Below are 22,426 nucleotides of genomic sequence, written 5' to 3' on the forward strand. Positions count from 1 at the left end.
GGATGGGCTGAGCCAAGCGTCAAATGTCAAAATGGGTTCAGAACCTTGGATGTGGGGAGACTGAGGGTGGGCTGGAGCGAAGGCTGGCAAAGATGCAGGCAAGAAGAACAAGGTGCCATTTGGGGGCTAGGTTCTAGGTCAGGATGGGAGGCGATCATTCCCTGCCCCTCCAGCCTAGATGGCAGCGCTGTGGCCATATCTGAGTGGTCCATACTCCAGTGGTGTCCAGCTCCAGGGGAGGGGCACATCTGCGTGTAGCTTTGTGGAGCCGTCGCTGTCCACTCCGACACCAGCTGAGAATCAAAGGGTTCCAGTGCCTCCATGGAAGCAATGTGTGCATGGGTGTACGCAGCGGAGGGAGGTGGTAGTATGGGGGCTGACCTACGAGAGACTAGGGGCATCATGCATGGCAAAGGTGTGCTGGGGTCTGCGAATTCCCATGGCGAGCCCCCTCCCCAGGACTCCACTGCCAAGTCTCCAGAGATCAGAGAAAATGTGGTGGCAGGACCACAGCCTCTGTCCTCAGGGTTTGGTTTAGGGTGGGGTCTGGGCCTGCTCTACAGGAAGTGCTCTGCCCTGAGATTAGAGCTGCCCAGGAGCCAGACCTCCAGGATTCCTTCCTGCCGCAGCCAGCTGGGCCCTGACCTTGTGTGCCACAACTCTGCCCACCTACAGCCCTCAGCATCCCGCTTCCGGCCCTAGCCAGACACTGCAGTGCCTTCTACTCCCTCGATGTCAACTCCCCCGCCTCTCATCCACGTCCCTTCCTGCCCCTGGCTGAAGCTTTAGCCTCGTTCGTGGTGCTTTGGTTAAAATTCCACCCATTTATTGACTCCTGGGGCCACAAAGACAGTTCGGGTGCAGGCCTGATGGCCCTCAGAGAAAGTCTAGGCTAGCTGCCTCAAGTCCAGGAGGCAGTTTAGAAGCTGTTTCAGTTCCTGCTATTATGATATCAGCCCGGTGGCCCACTCCAGGCTTCGGGTTCTTGCCGTCCTTCTTTCGAACCTATTCCTTGGGGGGGTGCGCTGGGGGCCCCTATCCAAGCCCCGAGGTGCCAGGCCCTGCACGGATGAGGCAGTTCTTTCTTGTGTAATCATATGGTTGTTGTTTCCAATCTGTACCCCTTGGCTATGAAGTATGGTAGGAAACCATGGCCCTTTAAGAGAAAGAGTGATGACGGTGGGAGGGTTAAGCGCTCTCTCGAGACTCAAAGTGAGGAGGAGCAGCAGGGTGGAGAGGCAGTGGCACCTCGTGTTCACCCTGGGGAAATGCAAGTATGGGGTCTCTGGGCCTGCCAGTGACTGGGTCAAGGTGTGCCTTCAGCCTTCCTCTTCAGGCTGCACCTTCAGAATTTGGTTTGCAGAAGCTCAAGAGGAGTGGCAACTAACATCTGAGACTCTGATATTTGGGTCTTTTCTGATGGGAAACCCTCTGGGCATACATGGCAACAATGGAATGGAATTCAGGGGTTCACAGAGCTGGTGTTGGGGAAAGTCAGAAGGCTCAGGGGCAAATCCAGGCTTTGCTGTGTGACCTCAGTGGATGTCAGTTTCTTCATTTATAAAATGAGAAAGTTGGGTTAGGTGGCCTCTAGCCCTTTCTCATTCCCCTCCCCAAGTACCCTGGATCTATATTCGGTCTTGAGGAAGAAGCTGGTGGAAGAATTGAGCAGGGGAAAGGAAGGAGGAAGGAGTGGGGAGTGGGTACCTGGTACTGGATTTGGCCCTGGCGCCCTGGGAGGCCAGTTGGTGTCACGTCTCTCAGCCCCCTGCAAACAACACAGGGCTCTCAGGCCCCCTGTCCTGGGCCTTGTTCCCCTGAGGGCAGACCCCCTCAGCCCCAAGTCTCCCCTAGCAAGGGGACAGGATTCACAGGAGTCTTAGTGCATCCCCTAGTCCTACCAATGTCTCACCTGATACCCTTGGGGTCCAGGACCTGGGGTCCAAGCTGAGGTGGGGCTGGGCTTCTGGTTTTTGACAGGTAAGGTCTCTGGATTTTGAGGAGGTCGGGCTGTTGAATCTGAAGAGGTCTCTGCTGTCCAGGCAGGCTGAACCTGCCCTCTCTGGGCCCTGATGCTCTCAGGAAGGTTTGTACATTTTTCAGGAACAGACCTGGGGTACCCCTCCAGATTCAGGTTCATCATTTCAGAGACCATGGAATCATGGCTTCCTGTGGTTCCCCCAGGGCCATCCATTTCTGTACTTTCCGGGCCTGGCTTGAGGACGGACAACAACCTGCTGCTGCCCCTGTGCTCAGACAGGAACTCCTTTACCTGCAAGGATGCGGAGCTGCCTGGGCATGGAGGTGGGAGAGCCAGAGCAAACCCAAGGGAGGAGTCTCTTGGTCCATATCTGTTGCCTGGGAACTCAGGGATGGGGCGGGACACTGGGGACGAGAGTCAAGGCTTAGAGAACAGTGGTCAGTGGGGAGTCATTGGGTGGCCAAGGGAGCCACGTTGTGCCATCCTGCCCAGCTCCTAGGTGGGGTGAGGGCGTTGGGCACTCACTGTGGAGACTGCAGCATTCATCTTTTTACCAGATACATCTCCTTTCTTTACCAGATCGAGGACTTTCTGGGTGTTTGGTCGGCATTCTGGAGAGAAGGCAGAGTGGGTGGCAGGTGAGCAAAACTTCCTTTCCAGTGAAAAGCCCCTGCTGACAGATCCAGGCCCACCTCAACTGCCAGCTAAGTGGCCAGCGCACCTTGGAAGGAGGGCCTCTTCTGGGGCTCATGGCTCCAGCAGTGCTGCATTAAATCCTTCAGTACTTCCAAGCCAGGATCTCAGGGCCAGACTGGGGCAGCTCAGTCAATGCAGGCCGGATCTGCCTCTCACACACTGCTTCCCGCAGCAGTGATTTATGGTCCACTACTGGGGTGTGGGTGTGAGGAGAAGGCATTCAGAGTATGAAGGCCACCTGCGCCATCACGGAAGGGGCAGGGAGTGTAGGAGATGTGAGGAGGGAGTAGGGCCATCTGAGCAGGTAAACAGGAAGAGGAGGGCTTGGGGATTGGGGATTTGGGGGAGGGGGCACCTGAGGTGAAGGATCCCAGAGTCTGCCTAGAGTTTAACTCTCAGCTTCTCTTCCGGCTAGCACTGCCCACATTAGGATCCCGAAGCTGCAGGAGACATAAAGCTGAGGCCTGACCCAACTGCTGACAAGACTCCTTTCCATATACCATCCCTTAGAAGGACCCAGAGAGGTGTAGAAATTGGGGATGTATGTTTGGAGTGGGTACCTTACCTGTAGACATCACTGGCCATGGAGGCCTTCCAGTTTATAGCAGCCAACAGTTCTGGGGCCAAGTAAGCTGGGGTGCTCCCTGACTCCCCAGATCCTGCCCCTGACTGTGAGCCTCCCAGAAACGTGGACAGGCCCAAATCTGCCAGCTGCAAAAGGAGATAAGAAGGAGGAGATAGGGGATGGACAGGGCCTAGCAGCCTCCAGAATCCTTTCCTCTCCCCCACAGAAGGTGCAGGCCCTTCTGTGCCTGCACAGGTATTATGGTCCCAGCCTTGTAAAGGGGGTGTGGAGGGTTAGCGGAATGGTAGGACCAGTGGGGCTCCATGTTGGAGGTCTGGGTCCCCGCTCCATGGGGCTGGGTCAAGGTCTGAGTCTCCTGGACTAGGTCAGCCACGGGTCTTTGGAGGGCCCCGTGGGGTGGACCCATGGAACTGACCATGTTGGCCAAGGCCTCTATCATCTGGTATGGCAGGGGCTAAAGCTCCTGGATGAGCCTTGACACTTGGGCAGCCCTGTGTCCAGAGGGAGATGCTGAGGATATTCAGAAGACAGGGCTGCAGCAGGTCCTCTGTCCAGTGGGTGGGGCTGGAGCAGCTCTGGGGCAGGACCTCGTCCAGGGGTTGGGCTGCGTAATGGATGCGCTGACCTTGGCATGCAGCTCTGAGTCCAATAGGACGTTGGGGGGCTTGAGGTCCCGGTGTAGAAGCATGGGGTTCTGGCTGTTCAGGTAGCACATCCCGAGCACCAGCTCCTGTAGCAGGCGGCAGAGGAGGGGCCCCGGCCTTGGGCACTGGGGCTGTAGCAGCACCGCCAGGGAACCGTTCTCCATGAATTGAGTCACCAGAGCCGGCCCAGACATGTACTCCCACTCCAGTTTCTTTGTGACCCCCAGCAGGGGCAGTACAGGATTGTTACACAGGCTTGCCATGGCCTTCACCTCCCTGGATATCGCTGGCCGGCACTCAGGAGAGGGTTGGAGCCGAGCTCCCTCCTGGGAAGATCCTTCCCTTCTGCACCCAGGCCTTGCCATGCAGCGGCCCCTCCTCCTCCGCCCAGCCTCCCAGACCAGACACCCGCCCGCAAGCGCAAGCGGCTCGGGGCACTCACACGAGTTCACGAGCTTCACCGCCACTTCCAAACCCCAAGTCCTGTGCTGTGCCCGGAAGACAGCGCCAAATCCGCCTTTGCCCATGAACTCCGGGTTCTCCACTTCCTCGGTGGGCACCAGCGGGGCTGAGGTACCGCTGTGCCTGAGAGAGGGGGCCTCATCACCCGCTGGCCAGGGCCCCAAGGCCGCGCGGCTCCCCACACCGCCCCACCCCCCAGGCCCCGTGACTCAGCTCGTCTAGGTCAGTTCAATCCCCAGCCTCCCGCATGAGCCCCACTGTGCCCTGGCCTTGGCACGTTCTGTGAGCGAGTCCGTGGGTGCCGTGTGTGTGTGTGTGTGTGTGTGTGTGTGTGTGTGTGTGTGTGTGGCTGCGGAACCATATCTCACTCTCCACTCACCATAACTTAACACAAGACATCAGGTTGGAAGGTGCGAGAAGCTTCTGGAAGTTGCAAGCCCACACGGATGGAAGAGGGGTTGGGGGCCGGGAGAGGGGTCAGTCTCCAGGCCACTGCACGGATTCCGCTTCCCGGGTTGCTTTCTCTACACTGCCTGAACCACTTCCTTCTTTGACGGAAGCCTCTGCAGTCCCGCCCTCGGGGGCAGGGGAAAGGGGGTGCCGGTGGGGTGCAGAACGGAAGCTAGTGCTGTTCCTCGGGTGCCGAGGCCGGGTTCATTGTCACTGGGTATGCAGGGAGCCACGGAAGGAGTCCTCACCTTCTAGAACCCACAACCAACCGCCTTCTAAGCTGGCGTCTCTCCCTTCTCCCACAGGATTCCCAGCTCCACCGCCAAGCCTGGGATGGTGAGGACTGGGGGGAGATGGTGCTGAGGAGGACCTTATGGTCCTAAGCTTCCGCTCTCCCACAGCTGCCTTAAGATCATAGCTAACACGTGTCTAAAGCTCACCATGTAGGAGGTACATATTATAGATTAGCTTATGTAATTCTCACATCAACCCTAAGGAGATAGGTACTGCTTTTGTTACTTCCTTATAGGTGAGGAAACGGAAGCACGGATAGTGTAAGTACCTGGCCCAAGCGTGTGTAGAACTGACCTCCAAGCCTGGCTCTGAACCATCAAGCTTTGCTATTTTCACATAGGCTTCAGCTGGTGGGGGAGGTGCCTGGGGTAGGTGTGAAGCAGCCAACAGTCTGCATTCCTGCCCTTGGTAGTGATTTGTCTGCTGGCAAGACCAAGACCCACTCCCAGGGTGTTGTGGTCAGCTAGGCGAATTGGGCCAGCCAGAGGGTTGCTGATATCGTGGTGTATACTGCAGTGGAAACACCTCAGAGCCTCTCTGCCCTCTCCCCCCACGGCAAATCCTCCATGCAACTTCTCTGGTTAACAAATGTTCCTGACAAGCATATACTCTGGACAAGGGCCCTGGAGAACTCAGGAGCATGGGGAGCCTTAAGGATTCAGGGTAGACAGAAGGCGTCCATATTTTACCTGCCCAAGGCCTGACCATGGCTGGAGGTTGTGGAATTAGATACAGCCAGCCTTAGGCACTCAGTTCTTTATGGGGAGACCCAACCCTGTGGGTCATGGGTCATGGGCCAGGACTCACTGGAGGGTGCTCACCTTGGTGCGAACTTTCCATTCTGTCCAGTGGTCCATGGGCCCTGCTAGTTGGAGCAAAAGTGGCCAGCAGCTAACTGTGGTTTCTCGAGCACCTGGAACTCCAGGATCCACATCATGAATTCTGGTGGAGTCAGTCCATGCTATTTTCAACCTATTTAGGGAATTCTTAGACTGTAGTCTCTTTAAAAGCTGGTACATGGTAGGTACCCAAGAAATATTTGTTGAATTGAACTAATAAATGAACAACCAAAACTTTTGAGTCTTCCTTAAGATGCTGATCACCCCAGCTGGCACTCCATACTCATTGGGAGGAGAAAGGAGGCTGGGCTGCTTCTTTATGGTTTGGGGTCTCTTGCCTGCACCTGCACAGCTGACAGAATCCATCTGAAGACTTTATTATGGCGATATGGTGGTATCTCACAGAATATAAAGGCAAGTTTGGCAGGTCCTCAAAAAAGTCTAGTTCAGGAGCTAAGAGCCATCAGAGAGGATAGCCATTCCTTTCATGATTCGTTTTGAGCTTGTGGGCTCAACACCTGGGCTCCACTTGAGGAGAGTAGTTAGAAAGGAGTTAGAAGTGTGTTTAAAAACCTTTTACAGCTGGATTTCCTTAGAATGACATAAGACCCTGAGAATCAGGGGAAGCTACTGTAAAGCATAGGTTTGGGGATGGTGTCAGAGCCTATAATACTTTTAAATTTTTATTTATTTATTTATTTATTTATGGCTGTGTTGGGTCTTCGTTTCTGTGCGAGGGCTTTCTCTAGTTGCGGCAAGTGGGGGCCACTCTTCATCGCGGTGCGCGGACCTCTCACTGTCGCGGCCTCTCTTGTTGCAGAGCACAGACTCCAGACACGCAGGCTCAGTAGTTATGGCTCACGGGCCTAGTTGCTCCGCGGCATGTGGGATCTTCCCAGACCAGGGCTCGAACCCGTGTCCCCTGCATTGGCAGGCAGATTCTCAACCACTTCGCCACCAGGGAAGCCCTATAATACTTTTTGACTCAAAATAAACCAAGCCCCTTTAAGAGAAGGAGGGGTAGGGAGAGGAGCCTAGAGTGAGTACCTGAGAGGACCGTCTGCTTCCTTCTTCTGGCAGGAGGGGACTGGCAACGGAGAGTTGAGTCCTGGATTTTGGAGCTCTGGCCTTTCTTGAGGCCTGGTACCCCTGACCCCAGTTGTCCCAGGCTTTTGGAGTCTATTTGGGTGTCCCTCATCCCTTCAGTTCTCTACTGCTGATTATCTTTGGTTACCTTCAGCCCAGCCCTTGTATCTGCTCTGATTCCCTGTTCCTAGTTGCTGGGGTGCAAGTGGGGGGTCAGAGGGTGTGGTCTCTCTTCTTGCATATTCTAGCCCTAACTAATTCTCATCTGTTGTTTGATTAAGAGATTAATCAATTATAGACCAAATGGTATTAACTGAGGTGACAGTAAAAAAGATTACGGAGAATTTTTATTTTTCTTAGTATTTGAATATTTTATATTAACATGTATTACTTTTATAAACAGTTAAAGAAGGAAAACAGGGCTTCCCTGGTGGCGCAGTGGTTGAGAAATCTGCCTGCCAATGCAGGAGACACGGGTTCGAGCCCTGGTCTGGGAAGATCCCACATGCCGCGGAGCAGCTGAGCCCATGAGCCACAATTGCTGAGCCTGCGCGTCTGGGGCCTGTGCTCCGCAACAAGAGAGGCCGCGATAGTGAGAGGCCCGCGCACCGCGATGAAGAGTGGCCCCCGCTTGCCACAACTGGAGAAAGCCCTCGCACAGAAACGAAGACCCAACACAGCCATAAATAAATAAATAAATAAATAAAAAAAAAGAAAGCTAAAAAAAAAAAAAAAAAAAGAAGGAAAACAGATCATGATGTATACAAAGGTTTAGCTGTAAGGATATTCACTGAAGTGTTGTTTATAATAGTGAAAAAATAGAAGCCTAAATATCCAATAATAGGAAAAAGATTGAATACTTTATGCAATAGAAGACTGTGTAGCCATTAAAATGATGCTCTAGACCTATATTTATTAGTACAACAGGTGTTTATCATATATCAAAAGAAAAAAGCAGGTTATAAAACAATATATACCATATAATCACATTTTTGTTTGTTTTAAAAATTCTCTTCCAGTAGTATCGCAGAGTTCGCAGAAGCCTCCCATGGCATAAATACCTAAATGCTATAAAAAGCACAACATATTTTAAAAGTAACTTAGAGACTTCCCTGGTGGCACAGTGGTTAAGAATCTGCCTGCCAATGCAGGGGACACGGGTTCGAGCCCTGGTCCGGGAAGATCCCACATGCTGCGGAGCAACTAGCCCATGCACCACAACTACTGAGCCTGCGTTCTAGAGCCCACGAGCTACAACTACTGAGCCCATGTGCCACAACTACTGAAGCCCACGTGCCTAGAGCCCGTGCTCCGCAACAAGAGAAGCCACCGCAGTGAGAAGCCTGCGCACCGCAGCAAAGAGTAGCCCCCGCTCTCCGCAACTAGAGAAAGCCTGCACGCAGCAACGAAGACCCAACACAGCCAAAAATAAATAAATAAATTTATATTAAAAAAATTAAGTGGCCCCATATTATTAATGCCCCCTGAAATCCAACAGGAGCAAACGGAATTCTCCCTAGAGGAAAGCATTCTCAATCCAAGCTTCTGGATTAAATTTAGCCAAATATAAATCACCAAAAAGTTACTAAATATGTAAGGATTCAAGTCACCACAAAAGAGAATCAGCAGGAACAATAATCAACAGGTTTAAATCTTTAAGGGCTCCAGAGTTTGGAACAATCAGATGATGTATCTAAAGAAGCTATTGTGAAATGTTTAAAGAAACAAAAGATGGAATAGAAAACATAAGCAAGGAATAAGAGATTATAAAAAATGCCCAGGTAGATTTTGGAAAAAAATAGAATATCAAGAAATAAAGGGCTTCCCTGGTGGCGCAGTGGTTGAGAATCTGCCTGCCAATGCAGGGTATACGAGTTCGAGCCCTGGTCTGGGAAGATCCCACATGCCGCTGAGCGACTAGGCCCGTGAGCCACAATTGCTGAGCCTGCGCGTCTGGAGCCTGTGCTCCGCAACGAGAGGCCGCGACAGTGAGAGGCCCGCGCACCGCGATGAAGAGTGGCCCCCGCTTGCCACAACTAGAGAAAGCCCTCGCACAGAAACGAAGACCCAACACAGCCATAAATAAATAAATAAATAAATAAAATTTAAAAAAAAAAGAAAAAAAAAGAGTAAAACCTTTAAAAAAAAAAAGAAATAAAAAATTGTATGTAAGCATTAAAATTAAAACTGCAATGCAGAAGATATAGCTGAAGAAAGTGTACTAAAAGATGGATCTGAAAAAATTCATCAGAATGCAGCAAAAGAGACAAGCTGATAAAAACATTAAGAGTCAAAGAATGAGACAGTCTTACAGTCACCAAACTGGCTTCTGCATGAGGAGAAGAGAAAGAAAATGGGGGCAAGGCAATATATGAGGAGCAAATGGCTGAAAAATTTCAAGAATTGATGAAAGACAAGAATTCACGAATATAGGAAGCACAGTTTATGCCAAGAAGGATAAATATAAAGAAATCCACATCTAGATACAACTCAGTGAAACTGTAGAACAATTAAGACCAACAATCTAAAGACTAGAGAGAAAACATAGATCATCTACAAAGGAAAACAACTAAACCTATAGCACACTTCTTGACAGCCACAGTGGAAACCAGAAGACATTGGAATGATTCAAAGTGCTAAAATAAAGGGGGGAGATCTATAAACATTGAATTGTATACCCAGTAAAATTATTTTTTGAGACAAAGTTTAAAAAAAAAGACATTTTCAAATAAATGAAAACTGAGTTTAACACCTACAGACGCTTCCCTAAAGAAATTTCTAATGGATGTGTACCAAGAAGATGAAGAAAACTTACCCCAGATGGAACATGTGAAATGCAAGAAGGAATACCAGTTTTCCCATAAGTTCAACCACAAAACCATTTAGCATCATATCAGACCCATAGAAATGAGAAGGTGTGGCTCACTGATTAAAAAAGGATCTGCTGCTATTTACGATAGCCAGGTCATGGAAGCAACCTAAATGCCCATCGACAGATGAATGGATAAAGAAGATGTGGTACATATATACAATGGAATATTACTCAGCCATAAAAAGGAACGAAATAGAGACGCGGATGGACCTAGAGACTGTCATACGAGTGAAGTAAGTCAGAAAGAGAAAAACAAATATTGTATATTAACGCATATATGTGGAATCTAGAAAAATGGTACAGATGAACCAGTTTGCAAGGCAGGAATAGAGACACAAATGTAGAGAACACACATATGGACACCCAGGGGGGAAAGCAGGGTGGTGGTGGTGGTGGTGGTGGGATGAATTGGGAGATTGGGATTGACATATATACACTAATATGTGTAAAACAGATAACTAATAAGAACCTGCTGTATAAAAAAATAAAATAAAATAAAATTCAAAAAAAAAAAAAGGATCTGCTGGGACTTCCCTGGTGGTCCAGTGGTTAAAGACCACGATTCCACTGCAGGGAGCAAAAGGGTTCGATCCCTGGTTGGGGAACTAAGATCCTGAATGCCACATGGCACGGCCAAAAAGAAAAGAAAGAAAGAAAAAAAAAAGGATCTGCTACCAGCAATTCCACTTCTGGGTATATACTCAAAGGAATTGAAAGCAGCGACTCAAACTGATATTTATACACCATTGTTTATGGTTACATTATTTACAATAGCCAAAAGGGGGAAACAACCCAAATGTCCTTCAATGAATGAATGGATATACAAAATGTGGTATATACCATACAATGGAATACTATTCAGCCTTAGGAAGGAATAAAATTCTGACACATGCTACAATGTGGATGAACCTGGAAGCTATTATGCTAAGTGAAATAAGCCAGTCACAAAAAGACAAATATTGTATGATTCTACTTATATGAGCTACCTAGAATAATCAATTCATAGAGACAGAAAGAAGAATGGTGGTTTCCAGGGGCTAAGAGGAGGAGGGCATGAGAAGTTACTGTTTAAGGGATACAGAGTTTTAGTTTGGGAAGATGAAAAGTTCTGGAGATGAATGGTTTTGGTGATGGTTACACAACACTGTGAACGTACTTAATGCCACTAAACTACACACTTAAAAATGATTAAAATGGTAGATTTTATGTTAGGTATGTTTTACCACAAAAAGATCTGCTAAAAATATGATTCCATATATTAGATAGGGAGATATGAAGATTTATATTAATAAACATTTAGTTATTTGATTTGAACATTAAATTTTACTGGGAAAAAACATTAAATTTTAGATATATATAAATAAGTGGGCAAATAGAAAAAATTTTAAAGTAATGGATGGTGGGTTTACAGGTGATATTATTTTCTTATATTATACATTCATATTTTCATCTGAAATTTCTAACTTTCTTAAAATGAATTTATGAAAGTTATATTGTAGTTCCACATCTCAGCCTCCTCTTTTCCCCCAGGACACTGACTAGAGATGCAGCAGCTTCCCTCTCCCACCTGTCACTACCCTAACCTGGAAGTCTACTCTGCTGCTCCCTCTTGATTTCTTGCAGCTGTAAGTCTGCTGGCATCACATTTAATCCCTGATTGAAGTTGGCCCTTGGTGTCCCAATGAGGAATAGGGTTTTGACAGACATAAACCTGGGAGAAGTGACTCCAGTCAGAGAGGATGTCATGAGCAAAACTGCAAACTTTACAGTGTGAACTTTGGAAAAGGCAAGGAGTCCAGACTGGCTAAGTCACCTTTTCCCGTCATAAGTCATTATTATCATCATTATCATCAACAAGGATAAAAAGTTAGTCTTTTTTTAGACTTGATGTTTCACAAAGTGCTTTCATAGAAGGTCATCATGACAAGCCTCTTAGATAGCCTCATCCACCAGAGGGCAGACAGCAGAAGCAAGAAGAACTACAATCCTGCAGCCTGTGGAATAAAAACCACATTCACAGAAAGATAGACAAGATGAAAAGGCAGAGGGCTATGTACCAGATGAAGAAACAAGATAAAACCTCAGAAAAACAACTAAATGAAGTGGAGATAGGTAACCTTCCAGAAAAAGAATTCAGAATAATGATAGTGAAGATGATCCAGGACCTTGGAGAAAGAATGGAGGCAAAGATCGAGAAGATGAAAGAAATGTTTAACAAAGACCTAGAAGAATTAAAGAACAAACAGATGAACAATACAATAACTGAAATGAAAAACACACTAGAAGGAATCAATAGCAGAATAACTGAGGCAGAAGAATGGATAAGTGACCTGGAAGACGGAATGGTGGAATTCACTGCTGTGGAACAGAATAAAGAAAAAGAATGAAAAGAAATGAAAACAGCCTAAGAGACCTCTGGGACAACATTAAACACAACAACATTCTCATTATAGGGGTCCCAGAAGGAGAAGAGAGAGAGAAAGGACCCGAGAAAATGTTTGAAGAGATTATAGTTGAAAACTTCCCTAACATAGGAAAAGAAATAGCCACCCAAGTCCAGGAAGCACAGCAAGTCCCGTACAGCATAAACCCAAGGAGAAACATGCCGAGACACATAGTAATCAAATTGGCAAAAATTAAAGACAAAGAAAAATTATTGAAAGAAGCAAGTGAAAAACGACAAATAACATACAAGGGAACTCCCATAAGGTTAACAGCTGATTTCTCAGCAGAAACTCTACAAGCCAGAAAGGAGTGGCATGACATATTGAAAGTGATGTGAGGGAAGAACCTACAACCAAGATTACTCTACCCAGCAAGGATCTCATTCAGATTCGATAGAGAAATCAAAAGCTTTACAGACAAGCAAAAGCTAAGAGAATTCAGCACCACCAAACCAGCTCTACAACAAATGCTAAAGGAACTTCTCTAAGTGGGAAACACAAGAGAAGAAAAGGACCTACAAAAACAAACCCAAAACAATTAAGAAAATGGTCATAGGAACATACATATCGATAATTACCTTAAACGTGAATGGATTAAATGCTCCAACCAAAAGACACAGGCTCACTGAATGGATACAGAAACAAGACCCATCTATATGCTGTGTACAAGAGACCCACTTCAGACCTAGGGACACATACAGACTGAAAGTAGGGGGATGGAAAAAGATATTCCATGCAAATGGAAATCAAAAGAAAGCTGGAGTAGCAATACTCATATCAGATAAAATAGACTTTAAAATAAAGAATGTTACAAGAGACAAGGAAGGACACTACATAATGATCAAGGGATCAATCCAAAAAGAAGATATAACAATTATAAATATATATGCACCCAACATAGGAGCACCTCAATACATAAGGCAACTGCTAACAGCTCTAAAAGAGGAAATCGACAGTAACACAATAATAGTGGGAGACTTTAACACCTCACTGACACCAATGGACAGATCATCCAAACAGAAAGTTAATAAGGAAACACAAGCTTTAAATGACACAATAGACCAGATAGATTTAATTGATATTTATAGGACATTCCATCCAAAAACAACAGATGACACTTTCTTCTAAGTGGTGCTCGGAAAACTGGACAGCTACATGTAAAAGAATGAAATTAGAACACTCCCTAACACCACACATAAAAATAAAGTCAAAATGGATTGGAGACCTAAATGTAAGACTGGACACTATAAAACTCTCAGAGGAAAACATAGGAAGAACACTCTTTGACATAAATCACAGCAAGATATTTTTTGATCCACCTCCTAGAGTAATGGAAATAAAAACAAAAATAAACAAATGGGGCCTAATGAAACTTAAAAGCTTTTGCTAAGCAAAGGAAACTACAAACAAGAGGAAAAGACAACCCTCAGAATGAGAGATAATATTTACAAATTAATCAATGGACAAAGGATTAATCTCCAAAATATATAAACAGCTCATGCAGCTCAATATTAAAAAAACAATCAACCCAATCAAAAAATGGGCAGAAGACCTAAATAGACATTTATCCAAAGAAGACATACAGATGGCCAAGAAGCACATGAAAAGCTGCTCAACATCACTAATTATTAGAGAAATGAAAATCAAAACTACAATGAGGTATCACCTCACACCAGTTAGAATGGGCATCATCAGAAAATCTACAAACAACAAACGCTGGAGAGGGTGTGAAGAAAAGGGAACCCTCTTGCACTGTTGGTGGGAATGTAAATTGATACAGCCACTATGCAGAACAGTATGGAGGTTCCTTAAAAAACTAAAAGTAGAATTACCATATGATCCAGCAATCCCACTCCTGGGCATATACCTAGAGCAAACCATAAATCAAAAAGACACATGCACCCCAATGTTCATTGCAGCACTATTTACAGTAGCCAGGTCATGGAAGCAACCTAAATGCCCATCCACAGAGGAATGGGTAAAGATGTGGTACATGTATACAATGGAATATTACTCAGCCACAAAAAGGAATGAAATTGAGTCATTTGTAGAGACGTGGATGAATCTAGATACTGTCATACAGAGCGAAGTAAGTCAGAAAGAGAAAAACAAATATCATACATTAACGCATATATGTGGAACCTAGAAAAATGGTACAGATGAACCGGTTTGCCGGGCAGAAATTAAGACACAGATGTAGAGAACAAATGTATGGACACCAAGGGGGGAAAGCGGCGGGGGTGGTGGTGGTGTGGTGAACTGGGAGATGGGGATTGACATATATACACTAATATATATAAAATGGATAACTAATAAGAACCTGCTGTATAAAAAGATAAATAAAATTAAATTAAAAAAAAAAAAGGTCATCACAAGTCTGTGAGGTCAGACCTATTGTCAAATTTTGTAGATGAAGAAATAAAAAGGCCTCACTTTTTTTTTTGGTCTGAATGTGAAAAACAAACATAAAATAAGAACCTTTATTACTGTGGCAGTGCAAGTCCTTCCCACTGGCACAAGGTTGCTCCTGCTTATCAGGGGAACGATTATCTCTTCTCCCAGCTGCTGAAAACCAAATCCTACCCAGAGAGGGAAAGGGTACAACTATGGGCAAATTAACTGTCACTTTTGGGGATTGGGCAAACTTTAAAAAGTCACAAAACAAACCCCAGGGTTTGAGCAGAGAAGAGTTATGGAGAAAATGTTCCACTTGGAAAGGAATCTGTGATACTGTGACATAACTAGAAATAGATAGGTGGTCTTTGACTCTGTTCTTGGCACAGAGCTCCTAAAACACTTGGAATTTCCAGTGTTGAGAGAGGAAAAGAGGTCTTTTGCCAGATGAATGAAGTGTCTTTTGGAAAGCCCTTAGGTAATGTAGGGATGGGGGCTGGTGGCCAGAGGAACCAACTTTGTGATTAGAGGGTTGGAAGTTTCAGTACCCCCTCCATCCCCAAACTCTGAGGAGGAGAGAGGGGCTGGTGGTTGAATCAATCACCAATGGCAATGAGTTAATCAATCACGCCTATGTAATGAAGCCTCCATAAATCCCCCAAAGGATGTGTTTGGAGAGCTTCCAGGTTGGTGAACACATGGCGGGGAGAGTGGCACCTGGAGAGGGCGTAGAAGCTCTGTGCCTCTTCCCATACACCTTGCCCTGTGTATCCCTTCCATCTGGCTGTTCCTGAGTCATATAAATGCCTTTTCTAATAACCAGTGATCTAGTAAGCAAAATGTTTCTTTGAGGTCTGTGAGTTGCTCTAGCAAATTAATTGAATCCAAGACAAGGTTTGTTGGACACTCCAATCTATTGTCTGTTGGCTAGAAATCCAGGTAATAACCTGGAGTTGAGACTACCGTCTGAAGTTGGTGGGGGGGCAGTCTTGTAGGACTGAGCCCTTAACCACCTGTGTGATCTGATGCGATCTCCAAGTAGATAGTGTCAGGACTGAGCTGAATTGTAGAACACCCTGCTGGTGTCCAAGAATTGCTTGGTGGTGTGGGACAACCCCTGTAAAACACACATTGGAATTGGGTCCAGTACCTTTAGGAGCCCACCTGAAGTGGTCCCTGCTTCTCTCTGCTCTTGGATTCTTTTTTGGGGAGCCCTCTCCAGTGCCCAGGGCATGTTCTTCTCCTTTAGTGTTCCAAGCAGGTCAAAAGTCTCCTTTCACTTGTTTTTCCTTAGCAAAGTGGAGAGACTGATGCTTTCCCAAAGAACCATACTGTCTAGGGCCACCTGCCCCAGCAAATGGAATCCCTGTTTATCATCTGTTTCTTCACACAGCGGGTTTCCCAGTGGTGTCCCACTGGCAGAACCTAAGTTGCCTGTCTGCACACTCAAGGCAAGGGAGACTGGAAAGGGTAACTTCTTTTTATTCTACCTTAGCATGAAGGGACTAAAAAGATTTTGAGCAACCATCAATGACAAGTGTCCACACACATACAACAACCATAATGCACCTTCTACTATCAGTGTGGAGTCCTTCTCTCTTCACTTACTGTGTCTAGTTAATGTTGATGATCTAATTTCTGTGCTCTCCTAGCCCCTCTCATCCCGGTAAGGCAGTTTTCCCAACTGGATGTTCTCCTCCCTCTCTTCCCCTTGTCTGTCTCTCTCTCTCATAGGGAGTTGACTATAGCCTAATGGTCAAAGGTCCAGGCTCTCAGATCAGGCTACCTGGGATTCAATTGTGCCTCTGCAAGTTACTAGCTCTTTGACATTTACCAAGTTACTCAACTTCTCTGAGCTTCAGTTAATTATAGTACCTACTGGGCTGGGCTGCTGTGAGGATGAAATAAAATAATACAGCGCATTTCCAGGCACATGTTATGTGCTTAATAAGTGATAGACATTAATACAATCAACATTATTGCATTTCCAATCTGAAGAACATTTCTAATTCACTATTGGTAGAGCAGAGAAAAATGATTTCACTGCTGCTCAGTGACATAGCTAGCTTTTCCTTCTGGTAAATTCCCAGCCCCACCCTTTCCTCCCAGAGATCCTTTTATGACTCACCCATCAGGTATTCTCACTCCTCTCTCCCAGACAAGTGTCCTGAGGGAGCGATTGAGGAAGTCAGTTGTGTCCCTGCCTGTGGTCTAGAGGAGTGCGGGCTTTAATCCTGAGTCTCTAGCTTCTTGGCTGTAAGGTTGTCTAAGGTTGGGAAGGTCACATGGTTGACCCAAAGATGGGCTTTGGGCCTGAGGCAGCTGCTTTTGGTGCTCCCTGCCACACATTCTCAGGCCGCCTTTGATTTGAGCTGCAGCTGCGGTGGATGGCCCTCGACCCTGCCAGTGCCCCATCCAAGAGGCCTGTCTCTGTTTTTCTCCCTCAGTTGACAGAATTGTGGTGAGAGGAGAGGAGAGTTAATGCCTTGGGGGTGACCCTCACAGTGGAGGACATGGGTCAGTGCCCCAGCCTCCTTTCTTTCAAAGGGTCAATTCTGGGGTGTGTTCTACAGTTCTTCAGAGGGCCTCTGGCTAGACTGAGCTCCACAACACTAGCTAGCTCAATAGGTACATTTTGGGGGCATTTTCTCCTTCCCTGACTCACATTTTATGCTCTGTCCCTCCTGACCCTTGGGACCACCCTCCAGGAAGTCTCAAGTTCTGGTCTCAGGCGCTATTTTCAGGGGAACACAATCCAAGCCCTCTGCCCTGTTTCCTCCTCACTGTTTAACCTCTGAATGTCTTTGTGACTAGGATCCCTCCCTGTCTGGAGAGAAAGAGGAAAGGAGGGGAAAAGAAGGGAACAGAAATGAATCTAATTCTCTCAGAGATGGGGGATCATGTATTTGGGCACCTATGGCTCTCTCATCTCTTATCTCATTCAAATTTTAGCAACAAGCCTGTGAGGCAGATAATTATTAGTCCCATTTTATGGATGAAGAAACCGAGAGGCTGTGAGAGGTTAAGTAACTAGCCTGAGGTTATACAAAAACTTTGTGGCACAGTGGGGTTTTAAACCCAGATCTATGCTCCTTCAGCTGCTTTCTTTTATGGGTGAGGGCCTTTGAAAGAATCTGGAAGCTGGACTTTGAATCAATCAAGTAAGACTATCAGCTTTTTTAAGCTAAATATTTGAACAGTGTTATTGAAGTAGAGCTGACATTCAGTAAACTGCACATATTTAAGGTGTACAATGTGATGAGTTTTGACATATGTATATGTCGGTGAAACTATCACTACAATTAAGGTAATGAACATATTTATCATACCAGAAACTTCCTTGTGCCCCTTTTCAATCTTTCACTCTGCCTTTCTATGCTATTTCCCCTTTCCTGGTAACCACTAATCTGCTTTCTGTCACTCTGTGATTGGTTGGCATTTTCTATTTTATATAAATGGAATCACATAGTATGTATTCTTTTTTGTCTGACCTCTTTCACTTAATGTGATTATTTTGAAATTCACCTATATTGTTGTGTGCATAAGTAGTTTATTCCTTTTTATTGCCAAGCAGTACTCCATTGTACCACAATTTCTTCATCAGTTCGCCTGTTCATGGACAATAATTTTTGGCTATTACAAATGTACATGTCATGTACACGTCTTTGTATGGACCTATGTTTTCAATTCTCTTGAATAAATATCTAGGAGTGGAATGCTCAATCATATGATAGGTATATATTTAACTTTTGAAGAAACTGCCAAACATTTTGCCAGCATGGTTGTACCATTTTACATTCCCACCAGCAATGGGTGAGTCTGAGCTCACACGGAACTATCCACCACAGAGGGTCCTAAACAAGATGAATCCAAACAGACCTACACCAAGACATATTATAATAAAAATGGCAAAAATTAAAGATAAAGAGTGGATTCTAAAGGCAGCAAGAAAAAAACAAAGAGTTAATTACAAGGGAACCCCCATAAGGCTTTCAGCTGATTTCTCTACAGAAACACTGCAGGCCAGAAGGGAGTGGTAAAATATATTCAAAGTCTTGAAAAGGAAAAATCTGCAACCTAGAATACTCTACCCAGCACGATTATCATTTAGAATATGAGGAGAAATAAAGAATTTCTCAGACAAGCAAAAACTAAAAGAATACAGCAATACTAAACCTATCCTAAAAGAAATATTGAAAGGTCTTCTTTATATAGAAAAGAAGCAAGAAGATATAGGAAGGAGAAAATCATAATTGGAAAGTAAACCACTTAAATTAGCCAGTGTACAGATCAAAAAGAAAAAAAAAACTATTTGTGCAACGAGGATCCCATGTGCTGCAACTAAGACCCGGCACAGCCAAATAAGTAAATAAATATTAAAAAAAAAAGTAGAAGAAAAGAGAGAGAACCCAAATAAACAACATAAGAAATGAAAAAGGAGAAATCTCAACTGATACCACAGAAATACAAAAAAAAAAAAAGAGAATACTATGAACAATTATATGCCAACAAATTTGACAACCTAGAAGAAATGGAAGACTTTCTAGAAACATACGGCCCACCAAAACTGAATCAAGAAGAAACAGATAATTTGAATGGACCAGCCACTAGAAGTGAAATAGAATCTGTAATTTAAAAATTCCCTATAAACAAAAGTCCAGGACCAGAATGCTTCACAGGCGAATTCTACCAAACATACAAAGAAGAACTTATACTGATTCTTCTCAAACTCTTCCAAAAGATTGAAGAGGGAACACTCCCAAAGACATTCTATGAAGCCACCATCACACTGATACCAAAACCAGACAAAGATACTACCAAAAAAGAAAATTACAGGTCACTATCTTTGATGAATATAGATGCAAAAATTGTCAACAAAATATTAGCAAATCGAACCCAACAACACATAAGAAAGATCATACACCACGACCAAGTGGGATTCATCCCAAGTTCACAAGGATGGTTCAACATATGCAAATCAATCAATGTAATCCACCACATAAACAAAAGAAAAGTCAAAAACCACATGATCATCTCAATAGATGCAGAAAAAGCATTTGACAAAATTCAACATCCATTCATGATAAAAACTCTTACCAAAGTGGGTATAGAGGTAACATATCTCAACATAGTATAAGCCGTTTTTGACAAACCCACAGCCAATATAATAGTCAACAGTGAAAAGCTGAAAGCCTTCCCACTAAAATCTGGAACAAGACAAGGATGTCCACTCTCACCACTTCTATTCAATATAGTATTGGGGACTTCCCTGGTGGCGCAGTGGTTAAGAATCTGCCTGCCAATGCAGGGGACACGGGTTCAATCTCTGGTCTGGGAAGATCCCACATGCCACAGAGCAACTAAGCCCGTGAGCCACAACAACTGAGCCCATGTGCCACAACTACTGGAGTCCACACGCCTAGAGCCCGTGCCCCACAACAAGAGAAGCCACTGCAATGAGAAGCCCGTGGACCGCAATGAGGAGAAGCCCCCTCTCGCTGCAACTGGAGAAAGCCTGCATGCGTTGGGTCAAGTAAGCAACGAAGACCCAACGCAACCAAAAATAAAACAAAAAACCCCCCAACCCCCCCCAAAACCCCATAGTATTGGAAGTCCTAGCCACAGCAATCAGACACAAACACACACACACACACACACACACACACACACACACACACAAAGAAATAAAAGGCATCCAAATAGGAAGGGAAGAAGTAAAATTGTCATTATACACAGATGACATGATACTATATGTAGAAAACCCTAAGGACTCCACACAAAAACTACTAGATCTAATAAATGAATTCAGCAAAGTAGCAGGATGCAAGACTAACATTCAGAAATCGGTTGCATTTCTTTACACTAACAATGAAATATCAGAAAGGGAATATATTTCCCACCTCTCATAGGACCTGATCCATGACCAAGTCTCATTTAATTTTTCCAACTCAGAAAATTGCTTTACTTAATATCTTTTGAGCGTCTATTATGTGCCAGGCACTGTAATTATGCATCATACACTTCTATCCACCCATTAACCTTAAGTAGATATTAGTTCCCCCATTTTATACATGAGGAAATTGACACAAAGATTAAGGAGTTTTCCCAAAGACAACTCTGAAATGGTGAAGCCTAAATTAGCCCAGGTCTATCAATCTGACTCCAAATCTGTGTTCTTCCCACTATACTATACTACCTCTCTCCTTCCTACTTGTCTGAGCAGACAGAAATTACTTTCCTTCCTATCTCTTCAACATTACTCCACATCTTCACCTATTTTTTTTTTAATTAAAGTATTATTTACCATGTTGTGGCAATCTCTGCTTACGGCAAAGTGACTCAGTTATACACACAGAGACGTTCTTTTTTTAAATATTCTTTTCCATTACGGTTTACCCCAGGAGATTGGATATAATTCCCTGTGCTATATAGTAGGACCTTGTTGTTTATCCATTCTAAATATAATAGTTTGCATCTACCAACCCCAAACTCCCAGTCTATCCCTCTCCCTCTCCTCCTCCCCCTTGGCAACCACAATTCTGATCTCTATGTCTGTGGGTCTATTTCTGTTTTGTAGATAGGTTTGTTTGTGCCATATTTTAGATTCCACATAGAAGTGATATCATATGGTGTTTGTCTTTCTCTTTCTGACTTACTTCACTTAGTATGATAATCTCTAGTTGCATCCATGTTGCTGCAAATGGCATTATTTCATTCTTTTTTTTATAGCTGAGTAGTATTCTATTGTATATATGTACCACATCTTCTTATCCACTCCTCTGTCAATGGACATTTAGGTTGTTTCCATGTTTTGGCTATTGTGAATAGTGCTGCTATGAACATAGGGGTGCATGTATCTTTTCAAATTAGAGTTTTGTCTGGATATATGCCCAGGAGTGGGATTGCTGGATCATATGGTAATTATACTTTTGCCTGATGATTCAGGAGAAGCATAGTTGTTGCTGAGACCTGAGAAAAAAGTATCCCTCGGTACAGAGTGAGGACTCCGAATAGTTGCTGTAGATGTCGTGGACAGCATCCCTAAAATAGGATAACCATGACTGTCATAAAGCTGCTTCTTTTTTTTTTTAATAAATTTATTTATTTTATTTATTTATTTTTGGCTATGCTGGGTCTTCATTGCTGCGCGCGGGCTTTCTCTAGTTGCAGTGAGCGTGGGCTACTCTTTGTTGTGGTGCTCGGGCTTCTCATTGAGGTGGCTTCTCTTGTTGTGGAGCACGGGCTCTAGGTGCGCGGGCTTCAGTAGTTGTGACTTGCAGGCTCTAGAGCGCAGGATCAGTCGTTGTGGTGCACGGGCTTAGTTGCTTCCCGGACCAGGGCTCGAACCTGTGTCCCCTGCATTGGCAGGCGGATTCTTAACCACTGCGCCATCAGGGAAGTCCCACTGCTTCTTTTTAAAAAATATTTTTTTAATTTATTTTTAAAAATCTTTGGCCGCACTGTGCAGCATGCGGGATCTTAGTTCCCTGAACTGGGATCGAACCAGTGCTCCCTGCGGTGGGAGCATGGCATCTTAACCACTGGACCGCCAGGGAAGTCCCAAGCTGTTTCTTCTTTACTATGAAAAGAACTTGATTCATTCTGTGTAATATATAATGAGAATAATTACATGCTAAGTCAAGAATATCTTATATTAGAGGAAATATGAGTGACTGAA

At 44.9% G+C, this 22,426-nt stretch overlaps 1 protein-coding gene across 1 annotated transcript; it reads right to left on the bottom strand.

The window, feature by feature from the left end:
* Positions 1 to 931: 931 nt before the first annotated feature.
* On the bottom strand, positions 932 to 4,768 carry RIPK3 (receptor interacting serine/threonine kinase 3). The gene is given in 12 exon segments (XM_061181472.1): positions 932 to 1,009; positions 1,011 to 1,156; positions 1,708 to 1,768; positions 1,913 to 2,272; positions 2,507 to 2,592; positions 2,703 to 2,780; positions 2,783 to 2,869; positions 3,071 to 3,117; positions 3,243 to 3,388; positions 3,889 to 4,193; positions 4,350 to 4,492; positions 4,749 to 4,768. Coding segments are annotated over 12 exon segments (1,557 nt in total).
* Between the last annotated feature and the right edge of the window lie 17,658 nt (positions 4,769 to 22,426).

Source organism: Eubalaena glacialis, chromosome 2 (assembly GCF_028564815.1).
Source record: "Eubalaena glacialis isolate mEubGla1 chromosome 2, mEubGla1.1.hap2.+ XY, whole genome shotgun sequence".
Taxonomy (NCBI): Eukaryota; Metazoa; Chordata; class Mammalia; order Artiodactyla; family Balaenidae; genus Eubalaena; species Eubalaena glacialis.